At 42.5% G+C, this 19,134-nt stretch overlaps 1 protein-coding gene across 4 annotated transcripts in view; it reads left to right on the top strand.

Moving 5' to 3' along the window:
- Nucleotides 1-19,134, top strand: part of TP63 (tumor protein p63) — a 226,886-nt gene that overhangs the window by 50,961 nt on the left and 156,791 nt on the right. For all 4 annotated transcript variants that reach the window (XM_074190651.1, XM_074190650.1, XM_074190653.1 and 1 more), the window contains exon 3: nt 14,436-14,564. In XM_074190651.1, the coding sequence (XP_074046752.1) occupies nt 14,436-14,564 (129 nt within the window). The remainder of the gene's footprint in view (nt 1-14,435; nt 14,565-19,134) is intronic.

The raw sequence follows: 19,134 nt of genomic DNA, 5'->3' as shown, positions 1-19,134 counted from the left end.
TCTCCATTCCCCTTGCGATAATCTAACTCATATGTATGTCATGTCACCAACTTCCTGATGTCATGGTCTTTATTAAGAACTAAGGACAAGGGGCTTCTATGTGGTGCAGTGGATAGAGCACCAGCCCTGGTGCTCCTCAGGAGGACCTGAGTTCAAATCAGACCTCAGACACTTAATAATTGCCTAGCTGTGTGACCTTGAGCAAGTCACTTAACTCCATTACCTTAAATAAATTAAAAATAAAAGAATTAAGGACAAACATCATCACTCATTCCTAGAGGGGTAACAACATGGATGGTATCCACAAATATTCATTTGATACTGGAAGAGGTGCAAACCCAGAGCAGCCTCTGCAGGTCACTCTCCAAGGTATAGTGGTCAGAGGGAAGCCTCTAAACTCACTGAAAACCTCTTTGATACAACTCCAATGGTAGACAAGATGGTGAGTGGGGCTGATGTTGATTCCCTCTATAAGGTCCCCACTTTGTGGGCTATTCATTCCATAAAACTTGGACATTAGAAATATTGGCTTTTCTTTTTTGGAAGGGCTTATTTATTGAATTCTTGAGGCTATTTTGTGTTATCTAGTCAAAAGATGGGGAATTTTTCCTCCATTCATTGGTAAAATTGGGTGAACTGCTGACAGAACTTAAACCACTGAGTCATTATTCACTACATCTTCAGTAGGTGCTATCTTATTTGAAAACATTGGTGCCATTGCACCTTTCTTTGCACAATCTTAATAGATTACTATGTCCAGGTTCTGTAATTTCTAATGGTGTTAGACCTGTTCTAAGGTCTAAGACATGTTCCTAAGCTACTGTCAAGATTGTGATCCATCAAGAACAACAGATTCATGTTAGAACCGATTGAAATTTGGTAGAGCAGACCTTAAAAATTTATAAAATGAATCATTAATTGTAGAATTGTTTCTTAGTTTTGTTTATTTGACAAATAGTGTTTCTTTATATTGAATTTCTGCAGTATAACATTATTCAGCCTACCAGGAAGGCACTGAATCATCTGGTGAATATCATTATTGAACAGGTGGCATTTCTTTGTGCCAACATAGCAGGAACATAAGGTCATTGTTTCAGAACTAGAAGGGATCTGAGAAGCCATCTGATTGAATCTCCTCATTTTATAAATGAGGAGGGAAAGTGACTTGTTTAAGGTCACATTGATTGTGGCAGCATTGTTAAGTTATGTGTTGTAGACCATAAGAGTTGCTCTTTTACAGGTATCTGATCCAACAAGACTTTCTTGAGCATCCATAGTATGTCAGATACAAGGAAAAGCTGCCTTTTCCCTTCAGGGAATTTCATTCTAGCAAGTTCTGAAAACAAAAGTCTGGAAAACCTCTTGTAGGAGATGCCCACAATTGACCCATGAAGGCAGTTAAGAATTGTCAGAGGTAGAGATGAGAAGGACATGGAGAGCAGTCTTGGGGAACAGGTTGATATGTAAGAGATGGAATGCTTATTCTTGAGGAACAGTAACAGAAGTCCTGTCTCAAATATGTGAATGGGGAGTAATATGAAATAACCCAGAAAGATAGATTGAACAGACCATGAAAATCTAAAAATGCCTATCTGAGGACATGGATATTTAATCCTTTGTGTGACTGCTCAGTGTATATTCCTCTTCTCTCTCTAATGAACTAGCAAGCTCCTTGAGGCTAGGGACCCTGATTTAGTTACTATCCCCATAGTCTTAGCAAAGACACCTAGAATAATAGATACACTACATCCCCCATAGTCTTAGCAAAGACACCTAGAATAATAGATACACTACCTAATATAAAATCTTTTCTAAGAAGTTCATCCTCTTCTCCAAGTTAAACATATCCCAAGTGTAGGGCTTCATGTTCAGTAAATCAGTTAAATTTGACATATTCACTATTGAGTTTATAAAAGATGAGATTTTACCAGATGTCTTTCCTTCCTTCCTTCCTTCCTTCCTTCCTTCCTTCCTTCCTTCCTTCCTTCCTTCCTTCCTTCCTTCCTTCTTTCCTTCCTTCCTTCCTTCCTTCCTTCCCTCCCTCCTTCCTTCCTTTCTGTTCAATTGAGTAGAAAGGGTGTAGATGACAAGTCAATAGAATTAGCATCAAAATATTTGAGAACAATAAAGGAAATGAACCTCTTATAAGAAAACAGGGAGATAGAACACCAGTCAGAGAGTTAGAGAGAATTGAGTTCAAATCCTGCCTTAGACAGTGACTAACAGTAGGATATTGGACAAGTCATTCAATCCATTTTAGCCTCAGTTTTTATCTATAAATTAGGGATAGTAACAATATCCACCTCTCAGAGCATCAAATGACGTAATACCTGCAAAGCATTTTACAAACATTAAACTACTGGAGTATGCCATCTAGAGTGGCATTTTTATAAATGCTAGTAATTATTATGATAAACACAAGGCCAGCATTAGGGAAGAGCTTCTTATAGCATCAGCAACACAAAAGAGTTCATTTTAAATGAAGGGGGGAATAAGAAACAAAGGAACTGTGTGGAAAGCACAGGGAGAACCATAGTTTGGTGTATATTCTTTCATGTCAGCAGTTTCGGAAACACGATGCATAAAAATGAAAAGAATATGACTGGAATGAAAGAATGTCAATTGCCCAAGAATTTAAAGAATGGAACTGCTAAATCTGCAATGATTTTTAAAATTCATCAGTCTTCTCACAATTGACTTCAGCATGTTTTTCAGTTAAATAATGTCTAAGAGGACATAATGAAAAAGTTATATTTTTAAAATATCACTCTGTTTGAAAGAGTTGACTCCCCCCCCCCCTTTTAATGTGTGTTTGTGAAACCATGGGTTTGGGTTGCACCAAAGAGGAGGCTCTGTGGCATTGCCACACTGGAGTGGCTTCCCACTGTTGTTATATAGGGATATAGAGAGGTGAAGAAAGACAGTATCTCACCTCTAAGGTCTCAGAGCTTTCCTACCTCCCATTAGCACCCAGGGCAGTGGACAGTCATCTGGACATTATAGAACAACCAACTGGTACCACACCTGTGTGTGGGGGCCTAGAACTGTCCTAACCTCTGAAGATACAAAGAAAGGAAACAGTAACAACAGTTCCTTTTCTCAATGAGCCAATTCAAATTATTTGGGTAAATTTATTTGACTATAATTCCTAGAAAGCTTGGGGAATCTTTGCTGATCAAGTTGCAAATATATTTTTGGCCATTGATGAGTTCAAGCTTTTATCCCCCCCCCCCCCCATAAATGATACTCTTACCACTTAAATCCTTAAAATCCTTGTCCCCTTAATTTAAAAAGTTGATTTATTAAATACCTACTATGTGGAAGATATCCAGCCACTCTCAAAATTGTGAAACTTCCTTCTATCTACTTCTGCAGAGACAGAAAGGAAGAACAGAGCAAGGGTTCGGGGGGATCCAAGAAGGACAGTGTTTAGAGTATCTTCTAGGTCCAGACCTCTGGAGTTCAATTTCCTTCAGGAATTTGTGGCCTCCGTCCTTGGGCTTCTCAGATATTTTGGGGCTGATTCCAAGTTTCTACTCCAATTCCAGCACAAACTTCAGGGTGATCACTTCCTGTTAATCACTTCTTCCCTTTTCTCCAACAAATCAGTACCAGTTTCTAAGAATGATAGAATAAATATCTCAGTGGAAAAGGACTAATCCCAGCTCATTCTTAAATAAGGGGGAACACCTGTGGGGTGGTAATATGATAAAATGCCCACCTACTAAAGGAAAAAAGGTGACCAGAAAGGCCAAGAACTGTTTTCTAGGCACTAAACCATCTAAAGAACTCAAGTCTTTCCTCAAAACTAAGAATTCCCAACTGTCCATGACCATGTGAAAGATTGCTCCAGATCACTAATAATAAATGGAATTAATATTAAAATAACTTCACTACTGAAACAGAACACTGGCAAAAATGACAAAATATGTAAATAATGGGCAATTGGATGGAGGATTATGAGAAGATGGTGACAAATGTAAGTGGGAAGAGAGAGATGTAATGATAGAGACAGACAGATAGATAGATAAAGAAACAGGAAGGAAGCATGTTGGTAGAGCTATGAATTTGGTTCAACTATAAGGGGAAGAAAATGGAAAAAAATTCCCTTTCATCTTGTAATTTTATTTCTGGGTGCATATCCCAAAAAAGGTCAAAGTGAGGCCCTCTATATGCAAACATATACATAAAATAATTTTTTTGTGGTAGCAAAAAATGGAAGCACAATAAGCACCCCCCAATTTGGGACACGACTGAAGAAATCAGAATTTGAAAGTCATGAATATTCCTACACCATAAAGAAGACTAAGTATGAAGAATGGAAGAAACATGGCAAGACTTAAATAAACGGATGCAAAATGAAGTAAACAGAGCTAGAAAAACAGTATGCATAATGATTAAATATGAACAAAAAGTAAATCTAAGATGAGCACTCTACAAATCTGCCCTGTGTCTGTCTGTGTGTATATCTATCTATCTATCTATCTATCTATCTATCTATCTATCTATCTATCTATCTATCTATCTATATTCTGCTGGGCCCCCTCTCAGTGTGCTTTGTTTCCTTAGTGAACTGGGTCCTTCAGTGCTAAGGGCACCCAGGAGCTGCTGTATAGGAGTCTGCAGTGGTTTTGTCTATATCTATCTATCTATCTATCTATCTATCTATGTATATATACTCTCTGTAATATTTTTAAAAGATATCAGTAAAATGGTAATTACCAGAGAAAAGAAAAAAATGGATAATTAGATAATGGTATTCTGCAAAACCAAATTTAGCTGTTAATCAGAAAGTAGCCTGGATATTGGCTGATTTCTAATAGCTCTGAAATAAATAATAGTTGAATTCTTTTCTGAAACAATTGTTAGGAAGAGAATAGTAGTTTTAATTTTTAGAATTTTTATGCTAAATAATATTGGGTTTTCATTTTTTCAATTTTATTTTGAACTTAATGGACATTACATTGAATGGGCTACCTTATTTGTTTGAAAAAATGTAAACAGAGGCAGCTAGGTGGGGCAGTGGAGAGAGTACCACCCTTGGAGTCAGGAGTACCTGAGTTCAAATCCAGAACTTGTTTACCTGTGTGACCTTGGGCAAGTCATTTAACCCCATTGCCTAGCAAAAATAAAAAAAATGTAAATAGTCTGTAATTGTGTAGAGAACTAAAGGTATGAGTCACTCCATCAACCAAATAGCAGCCTCTTCAAATGATCCAGGGAGTTACCTGAGATACATACCTAATTACCTCCAGTCTTTCTCCAACTGCAAGTCCAATATATTACTCACTATGGCAAACTGCCTCTATTTCAAATGAATATTGAATATAAGGAAGATTTTAAATTATTTTTTTCTTATAGAGGCAGATCAATAGTTTATTTTCTTCTATTTCTATATGGTTTTCTGCTTCTCTATTTAAAAAGGAGGAAAATTATGGCCCAGGTTCTGAGAAAATTATTAGTGAAATGATTTTTGTTATGAAAGATGAGTCTCAGTCATCAATGGCTTCCTCTCTAGAGCATGAATGTTAAGCTGAGGGATAGGAGTTGGGGACGAGAAGTGTGAGATTTCAAGATTGTATTATTTAAAAAAAATAGAAGAAATAAGCAATTTGTATGTTGCAGCAGCCCCCAAGCTGTGCCAGTGGGCAAAACAAAGAGGAGGATGAGGGTATCCAGGTATGAAAGGGTAAAGTGAGGGGTCATAAGTTTCAGAGTTGGGAGAAACTAGAGTGACCATCTCAACCAAACCACTCATTTTATTGATGAGTGAACTGAGGCTGGTCTTAGATCACACAGTGTTAGTATTGAACTGAGAAGGATCATAGCAATTGCTGGCTGAATGTCAGAAGCCTCTGTGGTTGGTTGGCAGGAGAAGAATCTTGTCTCCCACATCAAGAGTCAGAAGACTACAAAAAGAGGCTCAGCCAAGCAGAAAAGGAGACTAAACCCTTTGAATGATGAGGCTTCATTTTGACTTTGAGTTGAGTCACACTGGGGAAGTTCTCAGTTTGTTTCTCAGATAGAAGGAATAAGCCTTTTGTACATGAATTAGTTTGGCACAGGACAGAGCCAGGCTACAAAGAAGCATGGGTTCCTCAGGACAATGGGGAGCTCCCAGAGAAAAGTAGATTTACCTCCTGATTAGATCTGACGAGGGGAATGAGGATCATCATCCATGGAAACCAGTGCCTTGGGATCAGTTAGGGCATCTGGGGAGTGGAATGCCTGGAAAGGCACCTTAAAAATTAATCAGAAGGGGCATGGTCTTACTATTGCCAGGGGCTAGAATTGAAGGTCAACATCATTGTTCTGTGGCTAAGAGACTATAGGCCCATCTCAGCTGCTTCTTTTGTTCCTAAATCCTCTGCCTTTGAAAATTCAGAACCACTTTCAGAAGACCTAAGAACCAGAAACTTTCTCCAGTCAGTGACCACAACTCTGTGTTCTCTTTCTCAGATAATTGATTTACCAATCAATAATCCATAAATGCTCATTAAGCATCTATGGGCCATCCCCTGCTGAAGGCAATATGTTTGTTTTATAAGTTTATTGAATTGAATCAAATATCCATCTCTAAGACAAATTCCCCTAAAAATCAGAAACCGTCCAATAGGTCCTTCCCCTCTTCATGGGGAGGGCTCCCCTTCTCCAGTCTATGCATTGATTTGGGACTGTGGAATGGGGGAGTGTTGGAATGTAACCAAGGAGATTTAAGATATCTGAATCTTCCTTCTGCTCCTCCTCAACTGTGGAAAATGGACCCAGTAACTGCTCTCTGGGCAATGGATTCCTCTATAAAAATGAAAGATTTGATGCAGCTGGGCCTAAAGTCTCTCCTAATGATCCTGGAGCCCGTTTTACTTTATCTGGAGGTTTGAGTGGGGGGTGGGAATGATTGTCTTATTTTAAAAATTATGGCAAATTAGAAGTAGAAAGGCAAGTGTACAGAGAGAAAAGGGCTTTATGGGAATTCCGGGAGTCCTGGCCCCAGTCCCTAAGGGAACCTGACCTCTAGACTGGAGTCTCCCAACCGTGGGTGTGTGACTTTGGGGGTATCACTTACTCTCCCTGGACCTCCGATTTCTCCTGTGTCAAAGGAGAAGTTGAATCCTCTCCCTTCTTATTTTAAATTATACATAAATTGGAGATTAGCTAATTGGAATCAGGAGATGTGGACCTGAAACTTATTTTCCATAAGCAGGCTAGTGTCTCTTGGGGACCCTTCCAGGTGACTATGCAAAGGTAGGAGTCAGGTCACCTTTCCTCCTTTCCTTGAAACCCTTCTCCAAATATCTTGCCTCTCACTAAGAAGTCTTCTGTCCCAAAGCCAGTCTGGTTCAATCCCTCCCCCCCAAACCTGCCCAGATGGCAGACACAAGAGACAAGGCCCAGGATAGGGAGCCATTTCCATGTAAAATAAGAAGGGGATGTTGGGACCTTAGACTGATCAATAATAAGGGTGACCTTCAGTTCTAGCCCCTGGCGATAGCAACTAGTCCAAGACTGTCCTCTCATAGATGAAGAAATTGAGGCCCAGAGATGTTAAGTAATGTTCCCCAAGCCACACACAAAGTAAATGTTAGAACCCAGTTTTGGTTCCGGACCTCAAATTGGAAATCCTTGCCCATCCCCTGTCTCCTGGATGTTCTGAGCCTAAGAAGCTGCTCTACACCACGGTTGTCCCCCCATCTCTGACAGTGGCAGACACCCATTATTAATAGGAGGGCATTACCCTTGGGAATGGGGGTGGGGAATGATCTCTCCAGATACCACCACCATCATTGGTCAAGGTGCCCAACTATGGCCCTATTCTTTGGGAGTTCATCATTAAGACTGAACCCAGGGGCCGCTAGGTGGTGCAGTGGATAGAGCACTGGCCCTGGAGTCAAGAGGACCTGAGTTCAGATGTGACCTCAGACACTTAATTATTGCCTAGCTGTTTGACCTTGGGCAAGTCATTTAACCCTGTGACTTTAAATTTAAAAAAAATTTAAAAAAGACTGAACCCAAGAAGTTCTAAGCCTAAGGTCTTGGAGGACAGCACCTGTAAGAACTTACTGAATCACCATAGATTGCAGCTGGGAGGACCCTCAGGTGACCTGAGTTAAGTGTTGGGAGAGGGGAGGGAAGAAGGGGCTGCTGCCAATGAGGGCCAGCCTATGACTAGTGAAGCTTTTTAGTATTCAGAATCCAAGCAGGGTAGGGGTAGCTCAGTGAGACTAAGGAGCACCCCTCAGTCCCATCAAGTCTTAGGCTCCCTGATTCCTACTGGGGCAAGGACATCAGGTAAGTGTTGGGTCCAGGTTGGGAGCTCCAGCCTCACCAGAGGCTGAGAAGAGAGATTGGGGGCATAGGATGTAGGAGAGAGAAATAAGAGAAATGGTGGGGAGAGGCTCCTGCTTGCCTGTCTTCCTCATTCAAAGGAAGCCCTGGACAAGCGATCTTAGAAGTTGGGAGGCAGGGAAATTTCCCTTTCTGGCTCTGGGCCTCTGCATGTAGGATGGGTGAGACTGGTTTGACAAGAGGCCTGAACCAGACTTAATTATGCTAGAAGTTTGTGAAGCCTGGGAGGCATGATATGGCCAGGGGCTGGGAGCTCACAGAAGTATCACCCCTGCCCCTTCCCTGGGCTGAGCAGAGTGCTAGGCTTGGAAGCAGGATGACCTGGGTCCAAGGTCACACATCTGACTCTGACTAGCTCTGAGATCATGGGCCATCAGTTTTTCTGAGCCTCATCTGTAAAATGGGGCTGATCATCTGAGTAGCTTCTCTCTCTCTCTCTCTCTAGTGAAATGAGATGGAAAATTTAGTCAAGAAATATTCCTGGATGAAGCCCTCCATGGGTGCCCCAGGTCTGTGCTGGTGAGACTTCCTATGGTTATCATTAGCAGGGACCAGAGACAGGGTAGAAGGCATCATCCACTTCTCAGCTAAAAACCCAAATGGGCTAGGTGGTGTTTGGGGAGATCCAGACCTCTAGGCCACCCTGCCTGGGCTAGAGAGCTCAGCCTCGACTCCCTCTTCTTTCAGGTGAGAGCCTGAGGCCCAGGGAGGGAGGGGCTGGCCTCAGGTGACACACGTGGAGGAGCAGCCGGGCTGGAACCTGTCAGCAGGCCTGCCTTCCCTTCTGTGACTTCATCCTCACTGCCTCTCTACCTGGCCCAGGAGGGAAATCATCCCCCCAAGGAAGGCAGCAACCCCACATCTGGCACTTTGCTGCTAAGTCATTCTCAGATTTTCTTGGTAAGAGGGTCTCCCTAGATTCTTTACAGAGTTCTTCCTTCTCTGAACGTTTCCCTGCCCCATGGGCACCTCTGAAGCCAGACTTCCCAGAGGAGGGATGGCCATCCCCAGCCTGGCATCCTCAAAGATTGCCTCCTCTGGTTGCAGCCCCAGGAGGAGTTCTTTCTACCTTTAGGCTGTGGATGGTCCTTCCAGACACAGCCCTTTGTACTTGTTGGCTGTGAATTTGTAGGCTTCTGGATGGATCAAGAAGGGACCCTAGTCCAGCCTTCCTCGAACCCAGTTTCCCTCACTGGGGATGGGAAGTATTTCTGAAGGTCTTTGAACAATTTGTTTCTCTACCCCTTGGTTTTTGAAGCCCCTCCCCCAGAACCCTAGGACTGGAAGAGGGTCAGGGGGTGGGGGGCTGGAAATTGATTTCCCAGGAGGACCACATCTCTGCCAGGTAGATCTGCAGACCAATGGCCTGGCTGCTTCTCTCCTTCCCTCCTTCCTCTGGGGTCCTCTCAGGTAGAGCAGGAGGCCCCTTCTTTTCCTTCTCTTCCTCCTCCACACTCCTCCTAGGGCTGGAAGCCAAGGAGGCAAATGAAAGTGAAGCAGAATACCTGTCAGGGCATGTGTGTTGGACTGGCCCACAAGCTCTTGCACAGCTCCATGTAGGCTGGCACCTGGGGGCCTGAGGAAGCTCCCCAGATCCTCAGAGTCCGTTAGCATGACTCAGATCCCAAGGCAACCACTTCTCCTACCACCCTGCCCAGGATTCTGCCCATCACCAGGTTCTACCTGGGCCATACCGGTCCCTCGGCCTCAGGACAGGCTGGACCTAACCCACATCCAGTGTGCCACCAGGCTCCTTGGGAAGGTGTTTGGAAGTCCACAGTGGCTGGTGTAGCCTGTCTGCATGGACTACCATGACTTGTAGCAAACCCTGGCTTTGTTGCATCGGAAACTCTGAAGGGACTGAACAAAAAGAGGTGATTTAGAGTGTGTGTGTGTGTGTGTGTGTGTGTGTGTATGGCCTTTTTTTTAGGGTCTATTGAAACTACTGTCCCCTTGGCAGTATTATTTTTTAATGCATAAAATACAATGGTATTTAAGAAAGAAACCAATATATCTTTGAATCTAATTATAGCTTACCTCAATTTCCTCATCTGTAAAATGAGCTTGAGAAGGAAATGGTAAACCACATCAACGTCTTTGCTAAGAAAACCCCAACTGGGGACAAAACTGAAATGATCCTACATCTGAAACCATGGGCACAACAAAACAGCAGCTCCCAAAGTGCAGGTTAAAGGTGCTTGGTGTGGAGAGAGAACAAACTTGGTCCTCAGGGTGTCCCTCCAAGGGAGAGACAGGATGGTCCCATGGCCACACCAGGGCCTGACTCCCAAATGAGCCCCACCCCACCCCAAGCACTCCCAAATTAGGGGACCTGGGGGATGGTGAGCCTTCTGCTTGGAAAGTGGGGTTTGTACTTTCAATGTGACAGACTTCCCTGCAAGGCATCTTGCAACCCTTGAAGCCCCTCCTCATTTAAGTCAAATCTTCTGTACTCAGTCAGTACCATTTATTCAGAGGTCACAATTACAGATTAAGAACTGCAATGTTCCTTGGAGATCATCTAGTTCAATTGCCTCCCTTTACAGATGTGGAAACTGAGGCCCCAGGGAAGGGAAGTGACTATCCCAAGGTCACAGTGATAGTAAAGAAGAGAGTTTGATTTTGAACTGGATTCTGATCTCTCCAGGATCCTTAAGGAAAGGATGTAACCTTGAATGAGCTTCCTTTCTTTTAATTTTTTTTCCCAAGGCAATGGGGTTAAGTGAATTGCCCAAGGTCACACAGCTAGGTAATTAAGTGTCTGAGATTGGATTTGAACTACTAACTTCAGGACTGGTACTCTATGCACTATGCCATCTACCTGCCCCAAACTTCCTTTCTTTTGAAGACAATTTTCCCCACCATCGACAGCTTTAAAGTTTAGGAAACCAGATAGACCTTCTCCAGGACTGATGTGGTGGGCAGTGGTGGGCAGAGAGGACTCACCCCAAGCACCTACCATGGGTATAGGGGAGTCACCAGTTGAGTCACTTCAAAGTGTGTTCAATGTGAAGGTGATGATGTGTGATGACAAAGAAAAAGTAGAAAGTTGTGATTGGATGGAAAACCCTTTCTTTTCCATCTGGATCTTAATGTATTAAGGAAAGTCAGTTAAAAATCAGCAGTATTGATGAAGGGTGTCCTATTTCTAGGCCCCATACCAGGGACTGGAGTTTATGTGACTTGTCTTCAAAGACTTCTATCGGCAATTCCTCTTCTTGGTATGGAGATGTTCCCATTCCCTTGTGGGCTCCCTTGGGATCTCCCTGTTCAGCTCTATTTCTTCTTAGTACTGCCAACTGCCCCTGACCAAGTCTCCCCTTGAGACTGGTCTGGCCATCTTCCCAAGTCTCCTCCTAAGCCTTTGTGACCATCTCCCATAGAAAAGGTTTCTTTCTCTCTCTGTTCTTTTTCACCAGAACCCAAAAAAGGAAGCCCAATAACATCAGACAAACCCATTCACAAGAATGTTTCAATGGCATCAGAAAATTTATTTTAATGGAAGCCTTAGGTCCTCAAAATCATCAATAATTAGGGAAATTTCAGAGCCTGCCAATGAGTCAGAACTCAGTTCTCTGAGCTCCATTTCCTCACCAATAAGGAGGTGGGATGAAGTTCTTCCCCTTTAGCTTGCGTCACTTTAGGAATCTAACATTTCACTCAGACTACTTTTAAAATGAAGTTAATTTTTTTAAATGAAATGAATTGTGATTAATGCAGATAATACTTTGGTCTTCCTATTAAATCCATTTTATAGATATATCTCCAGTAGTACCCGAAGGCTCCATGGGCTTTTTACAGGCCTTGCTTGCCCAATATCCCAGTTGTAATAAGTAGCAGTCACAATTCAAACCCAGCTCTTCTACTCCCAAATCAAAGTTCTTTTATGGTTATATTCTTACCTCCACCTGAGATTCCTGCAGAGCATAATAACTTGGGGCTGCCACCTAATCCCATTCACCCCCTCCATGAACATTCTTCCCTCTATTTTCTTATTTGTATATCCCTTGTTATTTTTATTCTCTGTATCTGGAGCTGTTTTCCCCAGGAGAATATCAGTTCTTTGGACAATGATAGTTTCCTTTGGAGGGGGTCTCAATTTTAAGCCAACAAGTCATCATTAGACACATATTAAATACATATTACAAAGCAGCCCTAGAGGGACAAAGACAAAAATTAAAGGTTTTATTCTTCCAAGGAGAGGAAGACCATGTGAAATGGTCAGTCATTGGAGAGGATCAAGCACCAAGCCCTGATTGGAAGAGGTTCAAGGAGAACCAACATGAGCCTAGATGACTGGTGGAGATGGTGGTGGCCTTCATTGCAGGCCAAGAGTTTGGGAGAATGAGCAAAGAAACGGAAGCAGGAGATGGAACTTCATATAAAGGGAATAGCAGGAAGGCCAATCTGGATAAAAAAGAGGGACCAAAGAGTCCTGTGAAATCTGAATAGCAAGAGAGTCTCCAACCTCAGGCCTGAAAGAGTACCAGAGAATGGGGAACAGGCAAAGGTACCATAAAGATTGAGCAGCTAGGGGATGGGGCTGAGTGGGGTGGAGGTGAGGAAGGGAAATGGGAATGTCTGATGACAAAGAAAGTCAACCATTAGTCTAAGCTAATAGTAGAGGCAGGAGTTGAGATATTTATGCAGCCAAAAGCCCAAGGGGTTGAATGGGAGGAAGGGATGTAGAGGCAGATTCTCCCTACTTCCTTCAGGTCTTACACAATGTAGGGACTTAATGAGTGTTTGTCTAATGATGTGGATAATGACAGTAGTAAAGGTTGAGCACTTTGCTGAGGTGATCTAGACCTGTTCTGGAACTTGGCCATTATCAAGTAACTGGAGGGAGTTCCTCAGTGGTATTTAACCTTGGACATTCCAGGTCTAGTAATAGCGGTGCTTCCCTTCTCCATGACCCATGCATCCTGGCTCATGGCAACAACTTTGTAGACTTGAGTGTGCAACAGAAAACAAGGCAACCAGCAAGAAACCAATTTTTCAGTTGACAGTGGAAAAAAAGTGTAGCTCTGGGCTGAGCCTTGGAGCCTAAACCTTCATTCCAAATTCCAATTAAGTCCCAGCCACCCCCACACCTCAGGAAATCGAATTCTGTTATGATGGTTTCAGGTTCAGAAGGTGAAATAAAGGTGTTTTAAACACTGAACAGATCATCATTGCTAGGGCTAGGGGAGGGGAGACAAGACAACCATAGGAATGAAACTACCTCCCCTAAAATTCTTTCTATGACCTTAAGGGTGGTGATGGGCACGAGGATCCTTGTTAAGCAAAAGGCTTCTGTAAAATAGTGTATTAATAATGAGACTGGAGCACCAACAGAGGAACCTTCAAGAGCTTGGTTTTATTTTTAAAGCCCAAACAAAGGGAATGTCTGATTCCCAACACAGAGCAGCGAGAGTTGGAGTCTCTGGGAGATGGGCTGGCAGGAGGCAGCTCCTTCTTACTGAAGGACCACAGGGGATGCTTCGGAAGACAGTTTGGAGGCATTTTGAGGAAGGGTTTCTCCCTGAGGTCAGGATGGGGTGGGTGACCCTGGAGATTCCTTACCATCTTGGGATTCTGGGAACCTGTAACCTCTTCTTTCTGCCTTTGACCCAGGGACCAAGGGCAGATTTTGCCTTGAAAGGAGGAAACTGTCTCTGACACTTATAAAGATTGCCCAAAGGTGTGATAGGCAGCCTCACGATGGAGTGGGTGGTTCTCCTCTAAAAGTGTTTAAGCAGGCAGGACACTGGCTTATTGGAATCAATGGAGAGGGGATCCTTATTCAGGTGGGGGTGGGGCCAGATGAAACTTGAGGTTCCATTCTGGGCTGGAAATTTTCTTATTCTGTTATGAGATTTTTTATTTTTTATTTCATCAGTACATTGAACTTCTAGTCTTTCTAGTCTTAAAGAGTTTCTGGGGGCCATAATCCAGTATGGAGCCAGGATTTCCCATCAGACTAGGCAACCTCTCTCTCTGATTGAGGTTACATCATTGATTATCTTCTTCTTTGCAATATATCACCTGTGACTATTCAGCCTCATGAAGCCAATGCTAATGCTCAATGACTTTGGATTCTTTCTAAGGTTTGTGGACACTCCTGCCCATTTCTCCTGGAAAGAAAGCTACTACCGATCCACCATGTCCCAGAGTTCACAGACAAGCGAATTCCTCAGCCCCGGAGTTTTCCAGCACATTTGGGACTTCTTGGATCAGTAAGTATTAGAGAAGTCATGAGTCTGACCACCAAGAGGGCTCAGAAAATGGGCAATTTAGGACAGGTCCCATACACTGGTGGTTTAGCCCAGGAAAGAGAAAAATTCTTCCAGAGTTCCAGAAATGATTGTTTTCGTGGCCAAAGAATTGTTAACATTTGACTAGAGAGATTATCATCTCCTTGAGGAAAGGTTTTATATTTCTCAGTCAAGACTTAAGTCCTACTAAGAATGTGATAAATGGAAAAAACTATAATAAATGACGCAGAATCTATTCACCACAATGGCAAACGATGATTCATTTCGGAATTTTTGGTCTTCTCTCCACCAGTGCAGATTGTGAGCTCTCTGTTACTTAGTTGTTGGTGTTTGAAAAGGATTGTAGCCAAAAGCTGCCTGTATTCCTTCTCCTCCTCGACCAGGCCAGTACTCAGATAACAGATATGCGGTCCATCCTTGACTGGACATGACCTCTGTTCAACTTGGCTTGCTGGGGTCACCTGAGAACTCTAATGAAGTATCAGAACAGCAGACTAAGAGAGAATTCCTGTTCTGATCCCTAATCCTCCTTACAGTTTCCAGTCCCCCCTTCCCCAGCTAACTTCTATACTCAGTCAGAAATTCTTCCCCTACCTTACTTGTTAAACCAAAATTAAAAGGAAAAAAAAAATGGGCATGGTTATTAGAGTCTCTAGAAGGTTTCTAATTTACCGCCCCCCCATATCTGTATAAGTCACTCCACACTCTGATATATAAAATTAGAGAAGAAACTCATTCCCTTGGCTTAATGTTTCAAAGATTTCTCAGGAGGGCAGATTTTAGTCAGAGGAGTGAGTGAAATATGTATGAGGTAACTGAATTCCTAGGGAAGGACAGTGAGTATACTCATGAAAGGGACTGGTAAATCATAAGAAAGGGAGATAATGGGAGAAATGTCTAATTTACAACTAACATTGCCAATACTTATACTGGGTGGACAACAGAAAATTCACATCCTGTGTGTATGCTTATAATTCTATTGCGAGAGCTGACTTCTTTAACCCTCTGCCTTCATTAGGCATGGGAGCCTCACAGAGGACCTCATTTGCCTTGTAGCAAATGGAAAACATGTGAAATCCAAATAGTCCTTTACACCAAGGATTATCAACAAGATAGTGACTTTACTTAAATAGTGTGAGCCTCTTTAGCAGAAAACTAAACAGAAATGCAATTCACTGATTTTGGGTCTTTCGCACGTTGATCGTTGACTAGAAGTCTGTCTCTAGGCATGACTTAGACATGTGGTAATGGAAGATTTGGCCTCTCCCCACTCTGTATCACCTTGTTGACTGAATTGATTGTAGAATTGAACTGACTGCAGCATCTGCAATATGGATAAATTCATCTAGTTTCTGGTAGTATTGTAGTTTGGGGCAGGTTTCCTCATGTTGTTGGACTTCTGGTTTTACAGTAGACTGAGTCAGAATGAAAATGGTTTCACAAACATTATTTTTAAGACATAGAAAACAATGTTATTTGGTATTTTATGACCAAGTTACCAGATAAAAACATCATGAATCTTCTTCTTGGAAAGAATCTTAAACATCTAGGCCAACACTAGCCCTATTTTTCAGATGAGAAAACTGAGACCCATGTGACTTGGCTAAGGTTTAAAAACTAACACCTTTGGGGCAGCTAGGTGGCACAGTGAATAGAGCACCGGCCCTGAAGTCAGGAGGACCTGAGTTCAAATTTGACCTCAGACACTTAATAATGACCTAGCTGTGTGGCCCTGGGCAAGCCACTTAACCCATTGCCTTGCAAAAACCAAAACCAAAACCAAAAACCTCAACACAATGAGCCCAGAATTTGTGAAGCTTCCTTCAGCAGAAATGCAGCTTCCCTACAAGAGAGGGGGCTTTGCTTGATCTATGTTTTTCGCTGAGCAGAACTTTATGAATGGCAGAGATAGTTTGGAGGGCAGAAGGAGATATTAGTCATCCAGAGCCAGCAGCTGTCTTTTGGACAGGTATGAATTGAGTCAGAGCAGTTTCACTGTTATTGTTTTTTAGTCCATGGAGACTTCCCAACTCCACCGTGGCCAGCCTTCATTCTCCTCATCTCTAGCTATGAGGATTTATGGGCTCTCCAATCCAGGTGGCCCGGGAAGACCACAGTAGTATAAGATCAGACACAGTATAGTGGAGGGGAAAGAGAGTTGACCTCAGAGCCAGAAAGACTGGGGTTTAAAAGTCCCCCCCCCATGACTGTGAGAATGTAGACAGAAGATGTGGATGCAGCTTCCTCACCTCAGGGTTCCTTCATTCTAAAGTCCAATACACAAACTGTTACTAAGGATTGGAATAACCTAGAAAATAATAGTGAGCTCCATTCTGGCAAATTTCTTTGCCTATTGGCAGAAGGCATCATCACCAAACTCATATTTCAGAAGGGCCTCTGGGTACTTAGTCCACCACTACTTCCCCAGAGGCAGACCCAAGCAATGGAGATGGTACAAAGAAGTCAATTTAAGTTCCAGATAAGTCAAATCTTCCTAACCAATGCAGGTATTCATGACCATCTCTCCGTTCTGTGTGATTCTTTTGTCCAAAGCCCTTCCACCTTGTTTTCCTGTAATTGAGTTGGAGCTTTTCTTCCAATTCTATCCATCTTTTCCCACATTTTACAAGATATAATAACTCCCTTTGGAGAGCAACATCCATTGTACAGCAATCATCTTTTGTAGTGTCCTAAAACCTATTGGATCCCCTGGTTTATAGAAGGTGACGGCTCCAACTTTGTAGTCAAGAACTAACAAATCTGAGACTTCAACGTAGGCTTTGGAAGCCGAAGACCGTTACCTTCTTTAGGACAGCTCACACTTAGGTAGTTTTTTTTCTGACATTGCTCTAAAATGTGCAATTTTGAAACTTTCTGCTGTTGGCCTTTTGGAGCCAAACAGCTGTTTCTCTTTCATCTGATGGATTTTCCCATCCCTGACCCTTCTCTCTTCACGTTCAACATTCTCCATTCCGTTTACTCATCCTTAAATGGCACATGTAAGAAATGAGTAAATAACAAAACTGTGACATAAACCCAGATTCTTTGCTGGATCTTAAAGTTTAGACATGGGGAATTCTAGTACAGTAGATCTGGAGTCAGAAGATCTAATTCAAACACATACTAACTGTATGACTCTGGGCAAGTCATTTTACCCTGTTTACCTCAGTTTCCCTGTCTTTAAAATAGCAAATCACTCCAGTATCTTTTCCAAGAAACCCCCCCCAAAGGGGGTCATGCAGAGTTAAACAAAACTTAAAATGACTGAAAAACCACAAAAACATTTGGGAATTCCTAAGAAAGAGAACATTAATGCTTGTTCCAGGTTCTTGTGGCTCCTTACCACAGTGTCCCTACCTTCTCCCATCCTTGGGGAGATCCAGGTTATATCTGAGTCTCATCCTTGGGCTAGCCATTCCACTAACTCCCTTCCTTTATGCTTCTTGGTCATCTGTCTTTGCTTATCATGATGCACTGGGATGAAAGCCACAATGATGAAGACCCCCATATCTTCTTTTTTGGCTGCTCACAGTCATAACCTCAGTGATTCCTCTGATGACCTGGCTTGTCAGGTCTCCAAATCTTGAGTGTCTCAGTCTGTCCAAGTAGTCCCACCCAGTCCTGCTTTTCTGTCCCATGGAATTTTCTATTTTTGTTCCAAGTTTATGAGGAGACCAATTATAAAAACATAGCCTGAATTTGGGCTACCCAGAACTATTGGTCTTACCTGGATTAGCATCCCTCAGGAGTTCTTTTCCCTTGTTACGTGGTTCCATTTTGATAGAGATACTTGATGGAGTCAAGCAAAAGGTATTTTTTTTTCCTCTTCATGTCATATTATCCTTGTTCTTCCTGAGAAAGAACAGGAAGAGGTGGGAAGGCATCTTTTGTGTGACTGAAGACTCTGCCTTTGGTTTGTATCTCAAATACAGCAGTCAACAAACTAGATTCAGTCTAGCAGGAAGCAAAGTGGGAAAGCTGAACAGGTGTGGACAGGAAAGCAGGGTGAAATCATTCCAGAATTGGACTGGAGAGGAACCTCAAACAGCAGTGAGTCCAACCCTACTTGGCTAAGTCTTCCCCCAACAAGCAGTAGCCCACTTTTTCTTGGAGGTCTCTAGAGGGAAGAGAGGAAGAACCTCTACGATCTTTGTTTTTATTTTTTTAGAAGCTCTACTATCTTTAGAGCTTCCATTTCTCTTTAGAACAAGTCAATGTTCAGAAACTTTTCTTCATATGCAGTCTAAATCTCCCACTTTGCTTGGTTCCAATCTCTCCTTAATCTGTAAAACAGACCAGACACAAGTCTAGTAGACTTGTTCCAGATTGTTGGGACTGTGGACAAAGACAAGTAGGTAGAAAAGTTCCTGTCCTCTATGGGCCTCAGTTTCCTCTCTTATAAAAAGATGTTGGAGTAGGGGATGTCCCTTCCAGTTCTGTTTCTGAGCATTATCATTCCTGATGTAGTCTTAGGAAACAAAATTTCTCATGACCCTGTTATTCTACCTTTTTTGTACAGGGGAGGAAACTA

Source organism: Macrotis lagotis, chromosome 6 (genome assembly GCF_037893015.1).
Source record: "Macrotis lagotis isolate mMagLag1 chromosome 6, bilby.v1.9.chrom.fasta, whole genome shotgun sequence".
Taxonomy (NCBI): Eukaryota; Metazoa; Chordata; class Mammalia; order Peramelemorphia; family Peramelidae; genus Macrotis; species Macrotis lagotis.
The sequence above is the reverse complement of the archived record's forward strand: the minus strand, read 5'-3'. Positions and strand labels throughout refer to the sequence as shown.